Here is a 25,106-nt window from a genome sequence, read left to right on the forward strand (position 1 = left end):
TACACTAAGGAACACGCTTTGGCAATGGTGCAAGCTTCTTTCAAAGGATCGACCCCTCCGTGTTCCATGAACAGTTCTCGAAATTTTCCACAGCAACGTCGTAAAATGTCCACGTCGGAACGACAATACTTTAACATTTCTTCCTGAAAGTCGAAAGGGTCCGAGGCGTGAGCCTGGTACCAAGCGTAGAAAGCTTCTCGTTGTTCGGTACGCATGTTGTCGGGGTCGTAATAGTGAGCCTCGGGCAAATGGGGTAGAACGGCGTGTTGATTGGCTTCCGTATTGAAAAAGTGTGGAAAGTACCCTTTAGCCATTTCTGTCATTCCAAACGTTTTAGGCATTCGACTCAAAGGCATGGCCAAATAGCTCATCGAATCTTTAAACTGCACTTGTCCCACTTGCATGATAATGATTTTGGCTCCGTTTAAAGTCACTTTAGGACGTTCGGTGCCTTGTTCCGTATAGTACCTCAAAAGAAACTGTCCGTCGTATCCGGAGAAATTGTGAGCCATCACCGTGGCATGACGATGACAATCTCCGTAAAGTTCGATGTCCTCTTGGCTCCACGTCTTGTCGATGGGGTCTAAGACCCATTGGGCAAAATCGGCTAACGTGTTCGGTCCCTGAAAGATTTTTTCACGCCCTCCAGGAATCTTGCTACAGTGAGGACAATGACTGAAGATAGGTTCTTGAATGCACTTCTCGCACGCTCGATGAGCCACGCAGAAATTAGGAATGTGAATGCCGGTCTCTTGCATGCATTCGAAATCGAAAAAGATGAAATTGCCTTTCTTCTTGTGACCATCCTCTTTCTCTGGTGGGGGCTGGTATTTTTGCACGTAGCATTGGTGTTCCAAGTCCACGATGTGGTGACAAATGTGACATTTTTTCTTTCCTGAACATACGTGTGCCTTGGTATTATTGGTACGTATGACTTGTTCACACGTAGGGCACAATCTCAGGAGTTGACAAGCGCATTTCTTCTGTGAACCTTGCGTTTTCAGATGTTGTTGGTAACAGATAGGGCTAACAAACGTGCGCAGACAAGTTGAACAAGGCACTGGTTCTTCGCTCAGACAGGGTGAAGAGGCCAAACATCCTGAGCATTTCGATCCACAATGCTTGTGTTGCTCTCGATTATTATAACCATGGTCACATTTCTCACAGTAATAACCGTATCCCAGGAATCCGGTGATACTGGTAATGGTATCGAAATGGTCATCGTGATGATAAACGTGAATGTATTTTCCGTCCTTAAAATCTTGCCCTCGAAACAACAGAGACCCGCGCACTTCTTGAGGGTACACTTTCAAGGTGTATCTTGGAGCTAGGGCATCTTGCAATTTTTGCATCTCAGGAATGCCACAGGGTGTGTCTTTGGACATGCCAGCTTGTCGTAACAGGAGTTCTGCTTCACTTCGTTGTTTGGCTCGGTCCGATTGTCGAATGTTCTCCCAGTCTCTTTTCCATTCTACCGTGTCGTTCTTGTTGGCATAGGTTCGTCCCACCACGATGGCACGGGCTAAACACATCTGGTCATGAGGATTGTGAATTTGGACAAGGCTACGCTTAATGCTGCGAAGGTCGTTCACCAATAACATCTTTTTGCGTCCGGTCCCTTGAGGAGGAGAGACGTGGGTCATGTCCAATGTGGCTTTTCCATCGGTGATGTCAAACTGGTCATTAGATTGTTGCACGTGTTGAATCTTGTCCATGACTTTGGAAGCGGTCAATTCTGCAGGGGTGCTAAACTCGATCCAAACAGGGGATTTCAAACCGTCGTGTTGTATGGAAAGTCTCAAGCGATCGTCTTCTTTGGGTTGACATTGTCGCTTGAGTGCAGTGAGCAAAGAATCCCACACTCCGGTGATGAACCCTTCTGCTTTCTCTAACGGTACTTCGGACTTGAAATCTTTAAACTTCACCGTGTATTTGTAAGCCGTGGTTCTAAATTTTCTAGAGGAGCGCTTTTCCGTCTCTCGAATGGAATAGTATTTTTCAGGGTTGACTAAGGGTGGTAAACTTGGTTTAGAGGTTTCAAATTCTGGTTCACTCATGTCCTCTTCAAAATCACTGGCATGAATTTGTGCCAAGATTTCAGCCCTGGTACGAGGCGATAGATCACGTTTCTGCCTCTTACTTTCTTCTTCTTCTTTCTTCTCGAATGAATTAGATCGTTTCATCTTGAAAGCAAAAAGTCAAATGACTCAAGTTCAAACACCATGAGCTACTTTATAGTCATAGCAGACCAGCGTATATAAAAGGGTGTGTGTCTTATCCTTTCACTATTCATTTCACTCTCAAGCCGAGCACAACGATGGACGAGACTAACCAGATGGAACGTTTCGTCAGAGCTTTGCGAGGGGTCATTAGAAAATTCTCTTCAGACCAACCTACGGACTACTCTCCTTCCTTTATAGATAAAAGTCAAGATATTTGCTATATCTGCCAGAAGAAAGGGCATTGGTCTTCAGTGTGTCCAGACCGTCAAAAAAGAACAAAAACAGGGGCTAAAAAAGACAAAAGTCAAGATACCTGTTATTATTGTAAAGAAAAAGGACATTGGTCTCCAGATTGCCCAAAAAAGAAACAAGAGGAGTCAGAAGAAAAGAAGGATTCTTCAGAAGAAGAGAGGGATTCTTCAGAGGAAGAAAGCAGACAGGTGAAGAAAAAGAAACAGGAGAAGAAAAGAAGAAGGGAAGAAAGTGAGGAGGAAGAAGAGGAAAAGAGTGTGACAGTGAAGAAATTCAAAAAACAGAGAGACTAAAAAAGGAGAAAGAAGAAGTCAATGAACTTTAAATTAAAGTGTTGTGTTGTGAATTGGATTGTAAAAAATGGATAAAAGAATAAATGAATGATATAAGGTAAGAGTCTTTGAGTTTTGATTTTAAAATAAGAAGCTACACTCACGCACTCATAAAAAGACACGTACTATAAGGGTAAAATGGGTGGGTTTTTTTTTTTTTTTGAGTTATTGGCAAATTGAAATTGTATTTCTTTTCGAGAAATGTGGGTGGCCCTGAAAAGGGCCTTTTTCTCTTTATGATGTAGGGGTGAGTTTAAGCAATCAACTTTAACTGCCTTATGCCTTTGCCACGGCCAAGGCCTACTTCTGGACTGCGTAATGTTGATGATGATAATGATTGGGTTGAAATCACTAAGGGTGGTACGGTAGGCTTAGTCACAGGGTTGACGTGTTTAGCTCGGGAAGGTCGTATTCTCTTCGGTCGTGATAAAGAAGTCTGATACATTTGTTTCAGACTTCTTAACTCCGCTAAAATGTCCAACAGTACCGTGACCGTTTGATTTTCACCCTCTTGTTTCTTTGCTGCTACTTCTTCTTGCTGTTGTTGCTGTTGTTTTTTTCTTACCTCTTCTTCTTGTTGCTGTTGCTGTAGGAGAAAAGCCTGTTCCGCTTCCTTTTGTCGTTGTATAAATTTCTCCAATTCTTCTTTCTGTCTCTGTCTAAAATTCTCCACTTGCGGTAATGAAGAAGGTAACGAAGGTTCCGGAACAAATTCTTGCGAGGAGAGAAAATCCACAAAATCCCAATGTACCTCTTCTGAAAGTAAGTCCGGGTTCCCTTGGGCGGTCTCCCCTGCTGGTGCACCCCATTGGATCGTTTTCTGAGTTTCCGTCATGTTGAATCACTGTCGCATAGATTGACTGCACACAAGCGCTAGCGAATCTATATAGACTACGTGACGTCACAGACTGCTCTCTTCGGATTGGATGCGGGCTGACTGAATTCTGTAACGCGTGTTCGGATTGGTGAATGAACTCAATCCGTTTCAATCCTTTCTGTCCCTATAAATAAGCGCAGTTCACTGCATTGATTCACCTATTGTCGGAGCCTCAACATGTGGACAGACGTTGAATCTTCAACCCTTGTGTCAACAATGATGTTCAGGACGGACATGCTCATGTATGTCCGATCCAAGTGGACCGTTGTCCACAGGACCACCAGCAGTTTGTGGATAAGAAGAGTCTACATAGAGAGACAAGGTTGCCTCAAGAGGACTCTGATGTATGGCCCTGCTGTAAGACGAAGTTTGAGGACAAGAAGATGTCGCAAATGCCCTTTATGTTAAGGGCATATTAACATAAACCAAAGGCCCTTTTCAGGGCCAGCCATATTTCTCGAAAAGAGATAGTCTTTCCATTGCCTACCCTTTTTTATTTTATTTTTTTTATAAAAAAATAGAGACCCTCCCTGTTTCAATTTTACATAGACCCTATACAGTCCCAAGGGTTTTTTGGCCATGTTAAATTTACATAGACCCTATATTGTCCCAGGGTTTTTGGCCATGTTAATTCCCATAGACCCTATATTGTCCCAGGGTTTTTGGCCATGTTAATTCCCATAGACCCTATATTGTCCCAGGGTTTTTGGCCATGTTAATTCCCATAGACCCTATATGTTCCCACGATTTTTCTCCATGTTAAATTTACATAGACCCTATATGTTCCCAAGGGTGTTTTTAATGATAAATCCCATAGACCCTATAAGATCCCCCTTCACTACTATCAGTACCTAATATGACCACATCGATGCATAAATCACAAATATATTAGCGTCACTATACATATTGTTCGCATTACTTATAGTTCAAATTTATCTACAAATTGTGTTAGTTTATTTGTATATGTCTGCGCTTTGTCAGAATATGTATTGGCCATGAAAGCTAGTGTATAAATGGTAGCATACAGGAAGCATTCAAGTATTTACTACGTGTTGATTGTTCTATCGCTGACTTAAATTGAAAGCACTGTTCACTGTTACACTGTACTGTTTATAGTTCACATCTTTCAACTATGAGGTCATACAAATAGGTTCTTGCATGACAGTCCAATGGCCTGGAAAATCAATATGATATGGAACATCGCTGTTTTGTCTACGCTATGAGACTGTATTAAATGCGTTGTTTTCACCTCAACATCTCAGGATGTCATCATGCTAATATGTGAACAAGAATTTGCCTACATTTAAAATCAAAATAATGCAAAATAATGTTCTAGTTTACATGACAGCTTTTTATATTCTAGCAAATATCAAATATCAAATATCTTTAACACTTGTTATTAATCTAGCTTATAGGTTAATATCTTAATATTGTACTGAATTCAAAATTAAAGACTGAATATGCTTTATCTCACCCAAAGTTTCAGCAAATAAGTTAAGATCTAGAGCTGGCCGCAAAGTCTTAATTAATTAATTGCCCCAGCTTGTGGGTTACAATGTTACATGTATCTGAAATAGAAAGAGTATACGCTATTTTCTTCATTGCTTCTACGTGGGAAAGAGACAAGGCTTAACAGTTTGTATAATAAGTGTTATAGCCTCATTTAGAAAGAAAATATTGTCGCGGGCTGAGCTAAGACGTATACACATTTTCATTTTCTTGTGTTTATTTGTTTGCTTACTAAAACATAGTGTTATGCATATAAATATTATGTAAATTACTTTGATGATACTAATTTTAAAGGATCGTTTATTTAATAATATTTGAAATTCTATTTGACTGTGATCGTCGATTTGCACATTTAAAAAGATGAGCCATTCTTGTAAAGTGTGTAAATTTCCACGGATGAGTTGCGCTATTAATCCACGTAAACATCAAGTGACCTAACTTCAGGAAATGAGTTCTGAATGGCCAAGCTGACCTAATTCCTGAATAGCCATGTCAAAATAACTGATCTTGTTAATAGCTGAGATAATCAATTGCGACTCTGTATTGCATGTTAGCTTTGCATTTAACAGTTGAATTATAGACGATTAGGCAATAATCGCCAGGGTCAAATTTGTGACAGTTAGTTGTGTTTCATTTAGTTCATTTATTTAATTCATTAATTCTTAGGAATTATTAAATGATAGAAATATTCATATTTTGGAATCATAGCTACTTGGAATTGCTGTATATTCGTCTAAAGACATTTTATGATTATAAAAGTGAGATTCGTTCAGTACTATTGTTACAAAAGAACATATGAATACATGATTCGGAATACCACTGGAATCGAATTGGATTGCTCGACACTTTTTGGACCTGATATGATGTTTAGGACTTTTCAGGATTTCATTTACCATAACGTAAGTTAGTTTTAATTATTTCACTTGGTAATTTAGGGAAATAAGTTATATTTTAAATTTTACAAATCTTGTTGGTGTTCACTCGTTTCTGCTACTTACTAAGACCCTAGAGTCGTAACAATACGAAAGTACATATTAGTGTCCTTAGGTTTATTTTTGTTATGAATTCATTTTTGTTTCGTATGAGTGGGCGGTAAAGTGTTGATCTTTTAATGTGAAGTTAATCAACAGGAATCCGATCAAAACCACGTTAAAACATAATTATATTTGAATTTCAGCGCAGCGTATGCCCATTCTGTCTTTTTGTATCACATGAGAGAAATTTATCCAATTGTGCATAATTACCTCCGAAACATAACATTAATATTAATCAGGGTTTTAATGGCACGTACACTTTCAATCTCAAAAATTAGGTAAAAACATGGAAATTAACAGAGATTTTGTTTTTTCGCAGATTGCCAAGGTCTTTCCTAATTCAGCAATCGGTGTGATACCTACAAAATTGATGGTGTGGACTACGATCAACAGCAAATCGGTTTCTGTATTTCTGAATCTTTCTTTGGACATAACAGCAACTATGGCATCCAAGGAAAAAAACACAACGTTGAATATATTCAGTATTGATATGGTAATAGGACTCCATGTACACATTCTTTATCTATATTTTTTATTTTAATGTTTATATACATATATTGAAAGAAAGAAAGCAAAGAGTATATATAGCTTTGCTAATTGATTGTTAGAGTAAATTATATATGCTGCATTGGTCAGTTTATAGTGTTGATATGTAGCAGAAAAGAACTAAAATGTGTAGCTGATGTAGATAAGGATGGGAGGAAGAGTTCGTACAAGGGAGATTGATTGATTAATCAGTCTATATATACATAGGTAGACTGATCCCTAGATCGACATTAGATTGGCGAGTTAATAGTGTTTTAATAGCTTAGAAAATCTAAACATACATACATAGACCAGACAAGAGAAGTGGATGAAAGAAACGTTTAATCAATGACATGACCGATAGATTTCTAGGTCCATCTAAAATATTTTTCAGCATCCGCATCAAGTTGAAGTAAACTAGTTGAAACATAGCAAATCTTATTAAAAAAATTCCTGTAGAAAGGTCATTTAAAGTTTTTGCAACCACAATGGTTTTTCGAGGGTGGGGTGCGGTTGTGTCGTCTATGTTTTGTATGTACCTTTGGAAAAGACTCAGTTAGAGTCGAAAGCGCACATACTAGTTAGATACTAGTTTTGCACTATTCCTTGTCAATGGTCCTTCGCTGGAGAAAGTGCACTTGAAAGGACTATTATTTGCCGTCTGATTTGTATTCTATATATATATATATATATATATATATATATATATATATATATATATATATATATATATATATATATATATATATATATATATATATATATATATATATATATATATATATATATATATATATAATGCTATAAACTGCTGCTAGTGATGATTCTAACATGTAGGAATCCAGGGTTTATCGTAGAGATTCTATTAAGTGTTTGTTTTGTATATTTGATGTCTCCCCTGACGATGAGTTTGAGAGCTTGCTTAGCCCAAAAGGTTGGGAAATCCTTTCGAATTTGCGCCGTTATTAATTTCTCTCTCTCTCTCTCTCTCTCTCTCTCTCTCTCTCTCTCTCTCTTTTTAATATACTCTTGAGGGTATTATAAGAAGAGAACTGAACAATCAATTCATTCCTTTTTTGGGTTCATCACTTTTTCGGATTTTTGTTTCATATGTTAAAATCAGTCTATAAATAAATTTATATTTTTTTTGTTTAGATAATTCGGGAGGAGACAGTTGCTAAGATTGTTCATTAGAATTACATAGTGCTCGTTTAACTAGGACATTACTCTGGGAAAATTCTGAATTAATCAGAACAGTTCTGGACAATGCCATTGTGATACGTACATTTGAGGATCTGAAATTCATTCGGAACTTTTGATTCTTTTGGACTTGAATATAAATGTTTAGGATTATTTTTTATTCAATTCATAAATCTGTTAGTCGTTCTTACGTTTTTGTTTTATAACTTTGATAGTTAAACTAATTGGTAAGTTTACAGAATAGTCTATTTTTTTTTTTTTTGCTATTGGTTTATGACTAGATCCGTATGTTGATTTCATTATAGAATCTCCAGTTTCCAGTTCAACTCGGTGTCAACAATATCAAAATAAATGCAAAGCTTTTGAATCTGGGGTATGTACTTTAAATTACACCGTTTTACAATGACGATGTAATTCCTAGCATACATTAAAATTTTGTGTAGAAATTTAAATTGTTAAATTAGTTTTACAATTTATCATATTATTTTTGATACTTTGCGTAGAATTTTGTTTATCATTACATGGATTCAGACAAATCAACTTCTACCTTATTGTTTGCGGGACGAACTGTTATTGTTGTTTTTACATTTCAAATATTGCTTAACATAATAGGAATGTTATATATAATCTGAATTTAAGTATTGAATGGACTGTCACTAAGGATTTGTAAGAGAAAAACAAAATCGCTTGAGGTAAATGGTTCTCATTTGCCTGTATTATAAATTTACAGTAGCAAAGGGATGCACAAGCGGATTAAACTAAACAAAATCATACAAGTGATCCTTCTTCCGGCAGGATGTACTTGGTATAAGGTAGAATGAAGTTTTCATCGGTGGCCTCTTTACCTGATGAATATACATTATTATAAAGCGTACTATTGCTCACTGTACTGCTCTGCAATTCAGATTATGTATTATATTATATTATATTATATTATATTATATTATATTATATTATATTATATATTACTAAAAAGGTAACAATAAAACGGCCAATATTTTTCGGTATAAAATATACCACTCCAAAACGCAGCACAACACGTCACACTCTGCTATACTAGTACTGCATATACGGTTTCGTATTACACTAACCAACACTACACTTGACATTACATATTAACCTAATCATAATATAATTTTTTCTTGCTGATAGTGGCACAGTAACCATTCGAAACTCGGTCATCGGGGTGATTAAGGTAAGGAATTATGGGTAGTTTCTTGTCAGATACACTATTAAAATTACTCTCGTGTGTGTGTGTGTGCTTGTGTTTGTTTGTGTGTGTGTGTTTATTCTGAAAGCGTGTCAGCCGTTGTATATTATTTTATATCCATCTAAAATAGTCCCATGAAAGATTTTTAAGATCTTGATCTAATCACATAACAGTTGCAGTATTCAGCATGGACTTTTAGACTATTACAGTAATAGTAATAATAATAATAATAATTAATAATAATAATAATAATAATAATAATAAATAGTATATAGCTGTGTATCCACTGATCTGTCAATGTACATACCGACCTTTCTACCAGAAAGTGTTTTGCCCATGCCATTGTTTTGATCTTTTCAGAATGATTTTTTTTACACCTTCCTGTACGTCTTCCCTATGCAGTCCGGCGAGAAAGAGATGCTCAAACTTTTGGGTAAGTAAATATATCATGGTTAGATTTGATGAAAACCTTGACGTAATAGTTGTAATGATGTGGAACAATTAGCATATTCATTTTTGTATATTAATTACACACACACACACACACACACACACACACACACACACACACATATTGCAAGGGATCGCGTGTTTCAAGGATTGATAATACAAATGCAACTCACTGACAACCAATAGAGCAAAGGTAGATTCTAGGTAGCCTAGACGCAATCGACTCCCACTGAGTCTTTATCAATTACAATTACAAAACAGAATCAAGACAAGCAATAAACACATATAAGCGCTGAAATTAAACAAAATTCACATGATTACACCTGATGAAAGTATTTGTTTCAAACGTTAGGATGAGTTCAACCAATTATGCGTCACATGGAATATTTTCTCTCCGTCTCTTTCGTTCTGTCTGTCTGTGTCTTGGTATGTCTGTCTGTCTGTCTCGGGATTCCTCACCTCTAGCGTAATAGAAGGAGCAATATATTCCATTGGAAGCATTAACCTTTCTTAACAGTATGACGTCCATTAGCTGAATCCCGTCTTCTGTCAGATGGAAATCTATATATAGATGTACGGTTCAGCACTCAGAATTACAAAAGCTGTATCCTTTGTTGTGTTTTATTTCGTAACGTACGTTTAAGTACATGTTGTCCGAATAACAACATTTGTAATGTGGCACATCTCAGCGATACTACTGTTAAATGGAGGGCAGTTAAACAGTTCCTCGAGCATATATTTTCAGCTATTAACTGAACGCTCTCCAAACATTTAAAACAAGGTGAAAGCTGTCCAGTGCAGAGTCTACTAATGCGGTAGAAACTCAGAGCAACAAGTTTCATCCCGAGAATATTGTCAGGGCTTTGGGTTAAAGTTCCATTTTTTGATCGAGAGTTTAGATTTTATATGTTTAATTATACAGCGGTAGTTTTTCAAGTCTTATTTCCTATGTTGACGTTTTACAGTGTCTATTTTGAATTACACAGCGGTGGTTCAAATTTCAATGTCATGTGTCGAGAATCCCTAATTCACACGTTGTATGTAACTGTTTGTGATGAAAGTTAAATTTCACATGGCAAGTATTTAGATTTCATCTGTTGAATTTCACAGCAATGAGAAGCGGCCTCATTGTTTACAACATAACGCGGCCCGTTCACGACAGCGACCTCTAGCGAAGAAATTCATAGTAATTCTTGACCTTTGAATGCTAACTTTCAAGCTGTAAATGCATGAAATGCAATGGCGCCTCATAACTGAATGCACGAATGATGTATCTTAATGCTCGATATTATTTTGAATTGCTAAAGTAGACATTGTGTTATGTTACTTGTAACACCAACACATCATTTCACTATATAAAGATAACATTTCTGACAAGCACAATAAAATGTCCAACCAAAGCTGTGTAACTCAGCAGATACAGTCTAAAAATCAACATACGAAATGGAACTTTCAGCACAATCAATGTGATTCAACATGTTAAATTGACACTCTCGACATATGACATCAAAATGTCAACAACAAACGTGTTATTCAGAAGATACAGTCTAAAAACTCGACGTTGGACATCCAATCTTCAACCAGGCGATAATTAGAAAAAAAGAGTATGTTATATCGCCGGCAACGCGCCATTCTTATACTCTTTGTTGAGAAGTAGTGTGTTGTTACATTGGCACGAACAAAGCAAACTTGATAGAGTAGTGGTAAGAAATGTGTAGACTAATTGATATTTCTTGCTTTATTTATTGTTTTCATTATATGTTTCTTTGTTGTGCTCGTATCCCGGCTGGGAAACGCTGCACAAATTGTATTATTGTTTGAAATATTCCATTGTTGTATTAATGACCTTCATTCCTGATTAGGATTGTAGGTAATATCTGTAGTAAGAGATTAGCTAATACCTTGGGAACAAATTTGTTAGGGCGTGACCGCCTAGTTTTGGGATCGGTATAGATTTCTTAAATATAAAATTAACATTAGTGGTGTGCGACCTGTATTTGTGTGATTACTGCTCAATTACTTATGATGGGTTACGTTGAAACTGAAACAATGCCTGCTAGAGCGGTACCGAAAAGGTCAAAATTAAATCAGTTGTTTCACACTAGAGTAGAAGACAGGAAGTTAATAGTGTGCCACCCACAAGGGTGTCAGACACTTGACTTTGGTAATGCAGCATCAGTGCCAAAACAAGGAGAAACCCTTATGGCATTACATACAATAGGCATCGATATTGGCAAAATAGATGGGTTACAAAACGGGGGGTTCAACAAATATGTGATTTACACTAGGCACCCAACCCCTTTACTGGAAATGACGTCTATTGAGATAAAGGGACTGACAGCGACGGTACGGAAAACAGAACCTTTCGTGCGTGAACTTGAGCCCTGGGCAACAGAAGTCCACATCATAGGCCTACCACTCGAAGTCACAACTGAAGAAGTATTGAGGAAAATAGAGAAAAAATTTCACGCCAAGGTTATCACCCATAAAATGGCTACCATATGGGGTTTCGCACCAATAAAGTCTGGACTGATTTACGTAGATAGAGAAGATCCCCCCCAAAAATTCAATGTTCTTCTATGTACTTGGATTTAGACTAATGAGTTGGTATAGGGGATCAGAGCAGGACCGGAAATGCCCACGATGTTTCGAAACAGGGCATGGACCTAGAGAGTGCCCCTGCCCCGGTCCAACAATACAGCCTGTAGCATCCAATACAGCCACGTATGCGAGTAAAGCTGCTGCATCGGCAATTTCCCAGATGATATAACCACAAGAAGAGATACTAACCTTGATTGAAAAAATCAGAGCAGAGAAAGAAAAGGACGGAAATAACGGAAACATCAACAATGAGGAGGAAACTGACACAGTAAACTCCTTACCAAACATTGACGTGACGGATATACAAGGAGATGAACAAAAAACACCAGGATGGTGACACTTATATACATCACAGGAAATTGTAGATGGTACAATAGAGGAATATCTACAAGAAATTCAGTGCGAGATGATATCAACATAACATACAGACTTATGTGATGATTTCGTCTCGCAAGAAGAAATTGTGAGAAGTATCTAAATTCTCACTAAAGGAAAATCCCCAGGTGGAGATGGACTCACCACTGATTTCTATATGAAATTCTTTGGGGAGTTATCGCCCATATTAGAATGGTTGTATAACAACATTTTACTTAGAGATGATACAATTACAGAAAGTATGAGGGAAGGGATTATACCTCTAATATATAAAGGGAAAGGAGATAGGGAAGATTTTGAAAAAAACGGAGGCCCATCTCCCTCCTAAATATGGATTATAAAATATTAAGTAAAGTACTAGCGGGAAGAATTAAGAATGGAATGGGAAAAATTATAAATAAAAATCTGACATGTGGAGTGAAGGGCAGAGACATTCAAAACAATATATTGAGCATTTAAACAATTATAGAATACATAAACGAAAGCGGACAAAAAGCTGCGATTGTTGTTATTGTTGTTGTTCTAGGGTTTAACGCCATTTTTCAGCACATGATAGGCTATACATGGCGGCCAGTATAACTGGTGGAGGAAAAACCCTGGAAAACCCAGGAAAGAACCACCGACCCACGAGAAGCTACTGGCAGGCTTTCCCACGTACCCATGCTAGCCGAGCCTTGGACTCGAACCCACGCAGACAGAGGTGAGATGGCAGTGATCTGGAACGGTGAGCGCTTTAGACCATTCGGCCACTCGGGCCCTAGCTGCGATGGTACTTTTTCATCAGGAAAAAGCTTTTGACATATTGGAACTTAACAATATACAAAACGTGCTAAAAAATTTGGATTTGGAAATTTTTTCCAGAAATGGACTAAAGTCCTGTACAATAAAATAACTTCAACAGTGCAGGTAAATGGAGCAAAGACAGGTAAATTTGATATCAAAAGATCGATGAGGCAAGATTGCTCACTATCTATGCCATTATACGTAATAGCAATTGAAATTCTAAGTATAAGAATTCAACTAAACAAAGATATTGAAGGTATAAAAGTTCCAAATATTAAAGAAGAAGTAAAAATGATGCAACACGCTGATGATTGCACCAACTTTATAAGGGATCAAAATTCCTTTAAACACCTGATCAAGGAATTTGAAAAATTTGGAAAAGCGTCAGGATCCCTTATCAATCATGACAAAACTGACATCCTAAAAATAGGAACCTGGAGGGGAAATCACCCAGGATCCCCCCCCCCTCCCACACACACACTTAATCAGAGAAAAGGTCAAAGCATTGGGAATCTATTTTGGAGCAGGCGATGAAAAGGAAAAATGTAAAAAGAATGAAAGAAGCGATTGAAAAAAATGTGAACATCTGGGCACTAACGCCATTATGCCTTATGGAACGAGCCCAAGTGGCAAAAACGTATATGTATGCTAATACTAACTATATCTTAAAATCTACAGATATTAGCAATGCGACACTAAATACAATATATAATAAAATAATATATTTTATTTGGAATTTTAAGATGCATTATATCAATAAAGAAACTTTATATAGGGCCAGAGAAAGGGGGGGGGGGGGCTAGCACTACCTAGCCCCAAACTACTAAAAGTTTCAAATATTTTAAAGAGATTTAAAAGGATACAAGTATAACCCCTGTCACCATGGGAAGGAATTTACATATACTGGTATGGATTTACATTAAGAAACAGAATGGATATATATAAAAATAATAAACTTACCAAGAAATTATAAATACCCAGAAAATTCAGAAATATTAAAGAACTATTACTAAAATACAGGGACAAAAAAGATCTTTGGGATCTAGAGGAAAAATTAACATACAGTTGGGTAAGAGAAGACATTACAAAGAATTTAAAAAGTAAAGGAGATAAAGAAAACATAAACATAAACTGGAACAGAGCATGGGGGCACTGGGTCAAATTAGGCTCCCTAAACATTCAAAGACTCTGCTTCAAATACATGCATGATGCATGGTTGACGGGAGAGGTTGCAGTGAGACGGTACATGGTCAGAGTACCGCCTAAATGTCCACTGTGCAAAAAAGGACACCCTTCACCAAAATACACGCTATGATACAATGTGAAAAATCCAAGGATAATATAATAAAAGCCATAGCAGAAATAAATAAGTACGATAATTAAGAAAACAAAACATTTTATATTCAGATGGCAACTTTAATAAAAGAACACTATATGCGATAACCGATTATATTGTCACAACAATGAGGGCCTGCGGCCAAATAATATTAATCGGTAGACAGGTACAGGGGGTAAAAAGGGGATGGGGATGGGGCAATGATATACTATCCCCAGTGGATAGTTACCCCAAAGGGACATAGCCCCCCCCCCCGGCAAATGTTTAAACTTTTTGAATTCTTATAGTAGCCTGTCAAAAATTTTAGGTTTTCTATATACAATTTCTGTGAAAATTATTTGGTTCTAAACAAGGGGGGACAGGGACCACATATGGGGAAAGTACGAGATAATGACGCCGTGGGGTTATGTCACATGGCGCTACGCCAAGTGAACAGGCCCACGGAAGAGTCGGGAAAATAACCCCATAGGTGAGATCGATACTTGCAAATCAAAGAAACAAAGATTTTATCTCTCTAGAAATACTAACACCAGTACAGCTCCCGTATTTACTGCATACCCCCCAGTGGGGAACGAAAGCCCTTTAACCCCATATATAGGAATCTTCTTTTTTCTTCACAAACCTCACTTTTGTTTCCTTATATATATATATATATATATATATATATATATATATATATATATATATATATATATATATATATATATATATATTTTTGAAACTTTGGTAACTAAATAAATAAAAGATAACCTACTCGAGATGGGAGAAATACAATTAATTAAACAAAGTATGGACCCCACACCGAGCACAGTTAATCTCACGATAAAATGCGAGAGCGAACACAAAATAGCACACATCTAAACCACTAAGGTTTTAATTTATATAATAGCACATAGCTGACTCGCCAAAATTCACAATTTTTTTTTATAAATCTCCTACTGAGAACAATACTCATAGGAAAAGATAGGACAACTGGGTACTTGAATTTGATAATTGCTGTCCCAACATAGAAACATATAAAGCAATCATACCATATAGCATATACATATAGCACACATGGGACATAGGTGACACCTAGCAAAGGTCAACTATAAAGAACAAGGGAAGGAACTCCGAGAAGGTGATAGAAACCATTCTCGGATGAACAACCCTATATATGCACTAGTGACTTCTTAGAAATACCCCAACAAAACATTTCTAATTTTAAAAAATATTTCATTTCAAAATTCTTTTTATAAAAATAACACATACAACACACCTTTGGGGGATAAACCAATACATAAACAATTTCCACTTCTTTGGCTAGGTGTGTGTGTGTGGGGGGGGGGCATCTTTCTGGTGCCCCGTCCCCAAGATATTATTTTGAATTGCTAAAGTAGACATTGTTCAATGTTACTTGTAAAATCAGCACATCATTTCACTATCTAAAAATAACATTTGTGACAAGCACAATAAAATGTCCCACCATCGATGTGTAATTCAACAGATACAATCTAAAAACTCAACATATGAAATGGAACTTTCAACACAAACTCTTTGAATCAGTACGTAAATTAGGAATTCTCGACGTATGACATTGAAGTTTCAACCACCGCCGTGTAATTCTTTTTTATGGGGGGGAGGGGGCACCAGACAGTTGCCCCCCCCCAAAAAAAAATAAAGTATTTTATGTTTGTGTGTTTCCCCCTCATACGTGTTGTATGTTTTATTTAAAAACAAAATTTTATATCAGAAATTTAGTTTTTAGCATTTTTGATGTGGTATTTATGTTTCCTTAGTGTTATCTAAAGAGTTGTTTGTCCGAGCATGGTTTCCCTCACCTTGCTCGAAATTCCTTCCCTTGAAATTTTTGTGACCTTTGCTAAAGGTCGCCTAGGTCTCAGTGTTTGATATATGTAGTGGTGCTATATTGTGTGTATCCTATATTTTCTGTATGTTTGAGACAGCAAGTATAGATCAAATATCTTTCAAAGTTGCATTTCTTCCTAATTTGAATTTAAGATCCGTTATGATATGTTATATTTAATCTTTTAATTTGTTTGATGGTTTTCGAATTTTGATGATGGAACGGCGTACTATTTAGATTTTGTTTTAAAAAATTCCTATTTTATTATTCGAGTGATAAAGTGTGTCGTTCCTCGTAATAGTTTTTAAGGATGCTGATAGGTAGGTTACGCTCAATCCAAGGTCCACACTTCTTTATTCTCTATGTGTTTTTCATGGGTCGAGTTAGGCCTCCTTTGTTTAGTTTATCTGATTATTCTTTATTGAAAGACCCAAAATTGTTTATGAGACCACATTATTGTGTAGTGGTCAAACATAAAGTGCGAGAGCTGTATGGTTTTTAAGATATAGAAGAAGTTAGTAGGGTTTTAAAGCAAGTGTTATCCAGTATGTATTTGTGTCACTGTTTTGTCTGTTTATGTTCTACATGGGGTGTTTTCAAAGACTCTTTCATGAGCCTGTCCACTTCTCGTAGCGCCATGTGACTTAGCCCCATGATGTCATCGCCTTTTACTTCCCCATATAGTTTCCCTGTATCCCTTATTAGATATGTCTTTAGAATTTTCTCTCTAGAAAAAAAAATTAATAAAAAAATACATTTACCAAAAATTTTAAATTAAAGAATTCTTTCTTTCTTTTTCTCTTTTTTTAAAAAAAGTTATATGTTTTTTTTTAATATTGGAATTATAATTTAAAATTGTCTTTGAAATATGGCTGTTGTGGGTTGAGAGGTGGGGGTATGGGTATGACATCGGTCTGTAATTCCTCCCTTCCCCTCTCTCTCACAATTCCAATATAAATTGCGTTATATCAGCCTGACGGTAAGTATATGTTCGTCGTAAAACGTACTGAGTTCGTATAGTGGTTAATATCCTTATTTGTACCACGTATCTTATTTAAAAATCTTTATCTCCTGTCCACATGATATCATCGTAGTTACTATATAGTCTATATTTTTTAGAACGATTTTGTTTTATTAGTCTACATCTATGAATAAAATGTTATTTTGTTATACTTTTATTTTTTGGCAAATTTCCATTATTAACATTATCTTATTATGTTTAGTTTTATCACATTGGGCAATCGTATGTAGTTTGGTGAAGTTCTCTGCTTTACATAAAAGGCATTTCGGCATTATCCTGATCATACGACGTTTGATTGCTTCTTCGCCTGTTAGCTGGTATTTAAAAATTATACTTTGTGTTTTGAGAGATCTTATTTTTCCCCAATTTTTCCAAAGTTTTGTCCAATTTACCCCCACTTGTCCTGCTGTACTCTACATCTTATGTTTTTGGTTACCTCATCCCTAATCCAAGCATGACTTTTGCTTATTTCTGTTTTTCATAAGTCTGTTTTTTGTCCATATATTTTAAAATTAGTTCTCTTTTATGTTTAAATTTGCGTTGTACTTCGAATTTGTTTATTATTTTGTTATTTTTGTATATCTCTGGTCGGTTTCTCAAGGTGAAGCCGAACCAGTAGCTGTACAATGCTTCCCACGCTGTAGCAGGGTCTGATTGTAATTTTTTTAAAACTATTGATTATGTTAATTAATTTTAGTAGTAGGGGGGCTCGGCAACCCCAAGCCCCATCTACTTTTGGCCCTATATAATGTATCTTTTATATATTATGCATTTTATGATTCCATATATAATCTATTATTTCATTGTCTATGTTTTTAAACATTTTATTATCATATCTATGGATTTAAGTATATAGTTAATATTTGAGTATAAATAAGTCTTAGCCACTTGGGCCCGCTCCATGATACATAATGGCGCCATGGCCCAGCTTTTCACATTGTTCTTATTTTGTTGATAATATGTTTATAGTTTTCTACAACTTCTTTTTTTACCAAAGTAAACCCCTAGAGCCTTTACCGTGTGTCTGAGTAGGGGTAATCCAGGGTGGTTTCCCCTCCAGTTACCTATTTTTAAAATTTCGGTCTTGTCGTGGTTTATTTGGGAACTCGACGCTTTACCAAATTTTCCAAATTCTTCTACTAGACGCTTATAGCATTTCCCCTCTCTTATAAAGCTGGTGCAATCATCTGCATGTTGGAGCATTTTTAATTCTTTTTTAAGGCTTGGTATTTGTATGCCTTGTAATTTTAGGTTGTTTCGTATCTTGTGACTTAGCATTTCTATTACCATTACGTATAATAGCATTGATAGTGGACATCCTTGTCTCACTGATCGTTGTATTTCAAATTCTTTCGTGCATTTCCCGTTTACCTGTGCACATGAAGTTATCCCAGTGTATAGGATTTCGGTCCATTTCTGGAAGCTGGGTCCGAAACCAATTTTTTTAAATACATTCTTTATATAGTTTTGTTTTAATCGGTCGAAAGCTTTCTCTTGGTCGAAGAGTACTATAGCTCCCTTCGTACCAGTTTCATTTATGTAGTCAGTTATAGTTTTAATGTTTAAAATATTGTTTTGTATATCCCTCCCTTTTCCCCCACAAGTTTGATTTACATTAATTATTTTGTTTATCCCACCCTTTACTCTATTTGTTAAAATCATACTTAAAATCTTATAGTCCGTGTTTAAAAGTGATAATGGGCTCCAGTTTTTAATCTCGTCTCTATACCCTTTCCCTTTGTATATAATTGTAATAACCCCCTCCCGCATAGATTTAGTCATTTTATTTTTACTTAAAAATATATTATTATACAAAGCGTTTAAGATCGGCGTTAGTCCACCGTGAAACTTTTGGTAGAATTCCACAGTGAGTCCATCTTTCCCTGGCGATTTCTTTTTAGTGAGTGTAGCTATACTCTTTGTGATTTCTTCATCTGAGATGACGTCATCACATTGGTCTCTATGTACTGTACTGTTGATGTCATCTCACAGTCGACATTTTTTAAGTAGCTGTCGATTGTGCTGAAGTCTATATTCTGTGTTGTGTATAGTTCTTTATAATATTGGGAAATATTATTTAGGATATCTTCTTTTACAGTATCGGTTACATTGTTTATTTTGATTTTGTTTGAAAATTTATCACCCCACCCGCTTTTCTAAATTCTTATCGTTTATATCCGTCTTTTTTTTTCCTTGTTGTAGATCACTGTAAATTCTCCAGCCCTTATTTTTCTCCCCTGATTTTCGTCTTCTTTAATGATTTTAATTTTGTCTGTCAGTCGTTTTTTCATCGTCGTTTTTGTTGTTTTGCTTAGTTCTAATTTGAGTTCGTGTTTGTCTTTTTTCTGTTTTTCCGCCTTCTGTTTGAGTACTGAATAGATATTCTTTTTATTATGTTTTTTAAAACATCCCAATAATTTATTATACTAATATTTTCTTCATTTTTGAAGGTTTCAGTTTCTTTTCTTTTTTATTCCTTCTACATATTCATTGTCATTTACAATTTTATTATTTAGTTTCCATAGTCCTGGCCCCGATTTTTCTCTTTCTTTTTCGTTTTTAGGTCCATATTGACCATGAAATGGTCTGATAGTTTTTGGCTGGTTATTGTAATATTAATATATATATATATATATATATATATATATATATATATATATATATATATATATATATATATATATATATATATATATATATATATATATATATATATATTAATGGATCATAAAAATTCCCGTGTAATTCAAACGACACAATCTAAAACCTCGACATTGAAAATATAATCTTCAACTAGTACTGTTCAGTTCAACAGATACAATCTAAGATCTCGACCTAGAAAATGTAACTTTAAGGACAAGCATTTTTGAAATTGGAATTCAGATCATATGACGTGAAAATTTCAATGGCAACGGTCTCATTGGACTAGCTTTTATCCGCTACGGCGCCTCATATTACGGTGTCAAATTCGTGCTCATTCACTAGGCTTTATATTTCTAACGACGCCTTCCAGATAACGGCTGCTTCTGTCATAAATAAATGTTACAGAAGTAAATATAATAGGTGTAATCTAAACATGGTTAGATGTACATTAGCACCCTGCTGGTGTAGTCGTTAAGACGGTAAGGTTGTTTTGAAAAACTAAGTCTTGTCAATTGCCAAGGCACTGAGGGCAATCGACCCAGGAGGCATTGCCGCCGATACGTTTCTCAGTTGAAGATAATTTACCTTATTCCGGCGTAGTCGATGTGGTTTGAGTTGAAGTGACGCGGATCGTTTGAACCAGTCTGTTTTTCACGTTATCAAAACATCCGGTCCATACACAACTGGAAAAACAACGTTAAATTTATCTAATCTAAGCGTGCGATTCTTTACAGACCGTTTGCAAGTGACGTTTAGATAAATAGCCATGTTTGCTTTAGAGAGTAATCGACGTGCTCAGTGCAGTACAAACAAGGTAACAACTGTCAGTGGCTTCTCTTTAACGTCTCAATCTTTTGGCCATTGTAACTAGCATTATCCAGGTCATCGAGGAGAGCAGACTTACTTTTTGTGCGCTCTAAAGCAAAGTTGCAACTTTAATTAAAAATAAAAGAGGATTATCATGGGACAGAGTAGAAGTAGAAGGGGTTTTTAATGGTAGGATGATACATATTATAATTGAAGAAATACACATAATTAATATATATATGCCGGCAAACAGGGAACAAAAGAAAGTCTTTTTAGAACATTTAACTAAATATATAGAGAAATATGCTACAGGAAATCTTATTATAGGAGGTGATTTTAATTGGGTGGGAGAAAATATAGATAGGGAGGGAAACCTGGCACCAAATGACATTAGAATTAAACCAGAAATGGAATATTTTATTAAAAAGTACAAATTGATAGATGTTTATAGAGTACAAAATTTATTAAGGAAACAGTTTACCTATGACTATAAAATAAATAAAGGAAGTCGTTTAGATAAATTTTATTGCAATAATTGGAATATAAATATACACAGAGAAACTAATATAACCGATTTTAAAATATCTGACCACAAACTTATAAACATGACTATAACAATTAAAAATAGAATAAAATGGGGGCAAGGAAGGTGGATGTTAAACAATTCGATCCTAAAAGATACAGATTTTATACAAAATACCAAACAGGAGATAGAAGAACTTAAAAGTAGGGAAAATATAGATATAATGTTGGAATGGGAAAAATTAAAAGTTAAATTTAAAAATTAGCTATAGAACGCTGTAATATAAAAAGTAAGAAACTAAAAATGGAAAGGGAAGCGATTAGACACCAAATGCAAAAACCAAACACTAATGATATAGAGACTAATTTAAAAAAACAGATTGGAGGAGATAAATAAAATAGAAAGCAGGGGTAGGGAAATTAGGGCAGGAAAATATACGGGGATATATAAAAAAGCAGAGGGGCTATATAAAAGAATGGGGGGAGATAAAACTTTAGATAAAATAAAAATAAACACAACAACAACAACAACAACAACAGAAAAAGGGGAAATTATGAAACATATTAAAAACTATTATGCCACACTTTATGAATCACAAAATATAGCAGGGAGTAAAATAGATGATTATTTAGAAAAAATTCCCTGTGAGAAAATTAACCATGACTTTAAAAAACTTTGTGATGACTTTATCACACAAGAAGAAATTCTAGAAAGTATAAAGACCATGAATAAGGGAAAATCACCGGGAGGAGATGGACTCTCTGCAGAATTCTATATGACATTTTGTGGAGAGTTGTTGCCCATTCTCGAATGGTTGTACAATAATATACTTTTAAAAAATAAGGAAATGTCAGGAACAATGAAAGAAGGAATCATTATTTTAATATATAAAGGAAAAGGGGACAGAGAAGATCTGAAAAACTGGAGGCCCATCTCCCTCCTTAACACAGACTACAAGATTTTGAGTAGAATTTTAAGTAATAGGCTAAAAAAGGGGATAGGGGACATAATTAATATAAACCAAACATGTGGGCCAAAAAATAGGGTTATAAAAAGCAACATTTTAAACATAACTGCAATAATAGATTATTTACATAACAAGGGACAAAAAGCTGCCATGGCACTTTTTGATCAGGAAAAAGCCTTTGATAGAATTGAGCACAACTATATACAGAAAGTCTTAGAAAAACTTGGTTTCGGAGAAACTTTCCGAAAATGGACTAAAATACTATATACTAATATAACATCCAGAGTACAAAATAACGGAGCAATGACAGAAAAGTTTGACATAAAAAGATCAGTGCGGCAAGGGTGCCCACTATCTATGCTATTATATGTAATAGCAATCGAAATGCTAAGTATCAGCATAAAACTAAACAAGGAAATTAAAGGTATAAAAGTTCCAAATATTACAGATGAAGTGAAAATGTTACAACATGCAGATGATTGCACCAACTTCTTAGATGATCCGAAATCCTTTGTGCACCTAATAAAGGAATATGAAAAATTTGGACAAGCGTCGGGATCTAAAATAAATCAGGACAAAACGGAAATACTAGAGATAGGTAACTGGCGTGGTAGGCATTCAACCATACCAGCCCATGTATTTAAAGATACCGTTAAAACACTTGGGGTTTGCTTTGGGAAAAACGAGAGAAGGATAACTGTAAAAAAAATGGAAAGCGAGATAAAACGGAATGTTGATATCTGGGCACTTACGCCGCTATGTCTAATGGAACGGCCCAAGTGGCCAAAACATGCATGTACGTAAACCTTAACTATATAATGAAGTCCACCAATATAAGTAATATAATACTCAATAATATAGATAAAATCATAATTAACTACATATGGGACTTTATGTTATAAAATAAACTCTGTATAAATCAAGAGAACGGGGGGGGGGGATAGGGATACCAAGTCCCATAATTTTAAAAATTACAAATATTTTAAATAGATTTAAACGACTGAATGACGACCCGAAATTACCTTGGGAAGGGATTTATTTATATTGGTTTGGTTTCGTTTTACGGAACAGGGAGGGAATTTATAAAAACAACAAAGTTATGAAATTATTAGAAACTCCAAGGAAATTTAAAAGTATACAAGATTTATTAATGAAATATAGGGATAAAAAAGAATTTTGGGACCTGGACGAAAAACTCTCATATAAATGGATTCGGAACGACATTACCAAAAATATACAATGTAAAGTGGAAAGAGAAAACCTATATGTCAACTGGAAAAGGGCATGGGGGCACTGGTCCCAACTAGGTTCTTTGAAAATACAAAGCCTCGCCTTCAAATACATGCATGATGCGTGGTTGACAGGAGAGGCTGCAGCGAGACGGCATATGGTCAGGGTACCGCCAAAATGTCCGCTGTGCAAAACAGGTCCATATACTAAAAGACATGTAATTTTAAATTGTAGGGAAACATTAAACACTAGGGAAAACATAATAGATGAAATAAATATAAATGATAACTTTAAACCACAATGTATATTATACCTGGATGGTAATTTTAACAAACAGACTTTATACAAAATTTCAAGTTTTATAGTTAATACTATAAAAATTTGTGGGCCAATACAATTTTAACTTATAATAGATTTCAAGAGGGAAAGTACAGATAATGATGCCATGGGGCTATGTCACATGGCGCTACGCGAAGTGAACAGGCCCATGTAAGAGTCTGGAAAAGAACCCTCTTGAGATATTAGAAAACCTAAAAATATAAAATGAATATCTATCTATTTATCCTCTTACACTAACAAATATTTTATGTGAAAAGAAATCAATTTTTCAAATTTTAAAGATTTGAAAAATCTGAATTTTGGAATTTAAAATGTAACTTAATTTAAATTAATTTTTTTTTTAAAATCATCATCAACTACCACTATTGTGACGAACTTTTGGAACAATTATAATTAAAAGATAGACCTGCTCCAAGGGGGAGACACATACAAATTAAAAAAAATGTGAACCCCCCTGGAGCTCAGTCTCATCTCATAAAGAAAGGTGAATTTAATACACTTCATAAGAATCACTAAGATTCAAAACACTAAGGGGATATCACCAATCTTCCAACTTCAAAATTAATAAAATTTCCGTTGTATTATAAACACGGAATATAATAGGAAAACTGATACACTGCAAGAATTTGATGTAAATGCTATCCCAACAATAACACATTATAGCATACATAACATATAGCACAAACATATAACAAACACGGGATTTAGGAGACCCTAGCAAGGTCACAGAAAAAGCAAACTAGGGGAAGTAACCCGAGAGGATAATTGAAATCACTCTCGGAGATACACCCCTATAGATACACTAGGGATGGAAAAAAAAATACCCGAAATCCTAATTCACGTTACTACAAAAACGATGAAATAACACAATACAACACAAAAATACATAAAATAATTTATTAAATTAGGATGGGGGGCATCTGTCTGGTACCCCCCAAAAAAAAAAAATCTAAAGCAAAGTTGGAATACCAACTGATGATAACTCATTTGCACTAGATCCAACATTCATTTTCATTTGTTTTCA

The 25,106-nt window shown here is 35.4% G+C and overlaps 1 protein-coding gene across 1 annotated transcript in view; it reads left to right on the forward strand.

Moving 5' to 3' along the window:
• Positions 1-25,106, forward strand: part of LOC149780603 (uncharacterized) — a 100,650-nt gene that overhangs the window by 60,550 nt on the left and 14,994 nt on the right. Inside the window, exons 10-13 of the mRNA XM_089937723.1 lie at positions 6,546-6,719; positions 8,257-8,324; positions 9,104-9,146; positions 9,522-9,594. Coding sequence (XP_089793849.1) covers positions 6,546-6,719; positions 8,257-8,324; positions 9,104-9,146; positions 9,522-9,594 — 358 coding nt within the window. The remainder of the gene's footprint in view (positions 1-6,545; positions 6,720-8,256; positions 8,325-9,103; positions 9,147-9,521; positions 9,595-25,106) is intronic.

This window comes from Sinohyriopsis cumingii, chromosome 16 (assembly GCF_028554795.1).
Source record: "Sinohyriopsis cumingii isolate HCF-2022 chromosome 16, ASM2855479v2, whole genome shotgun sequence".
NCBI classification, from domain to species: Eukaryota; Metazoa; Mollusca; class Bivalvia; order Unionida; family Unionidae; genus Sinohyriopsis; species Sinohyriopsis cumingii.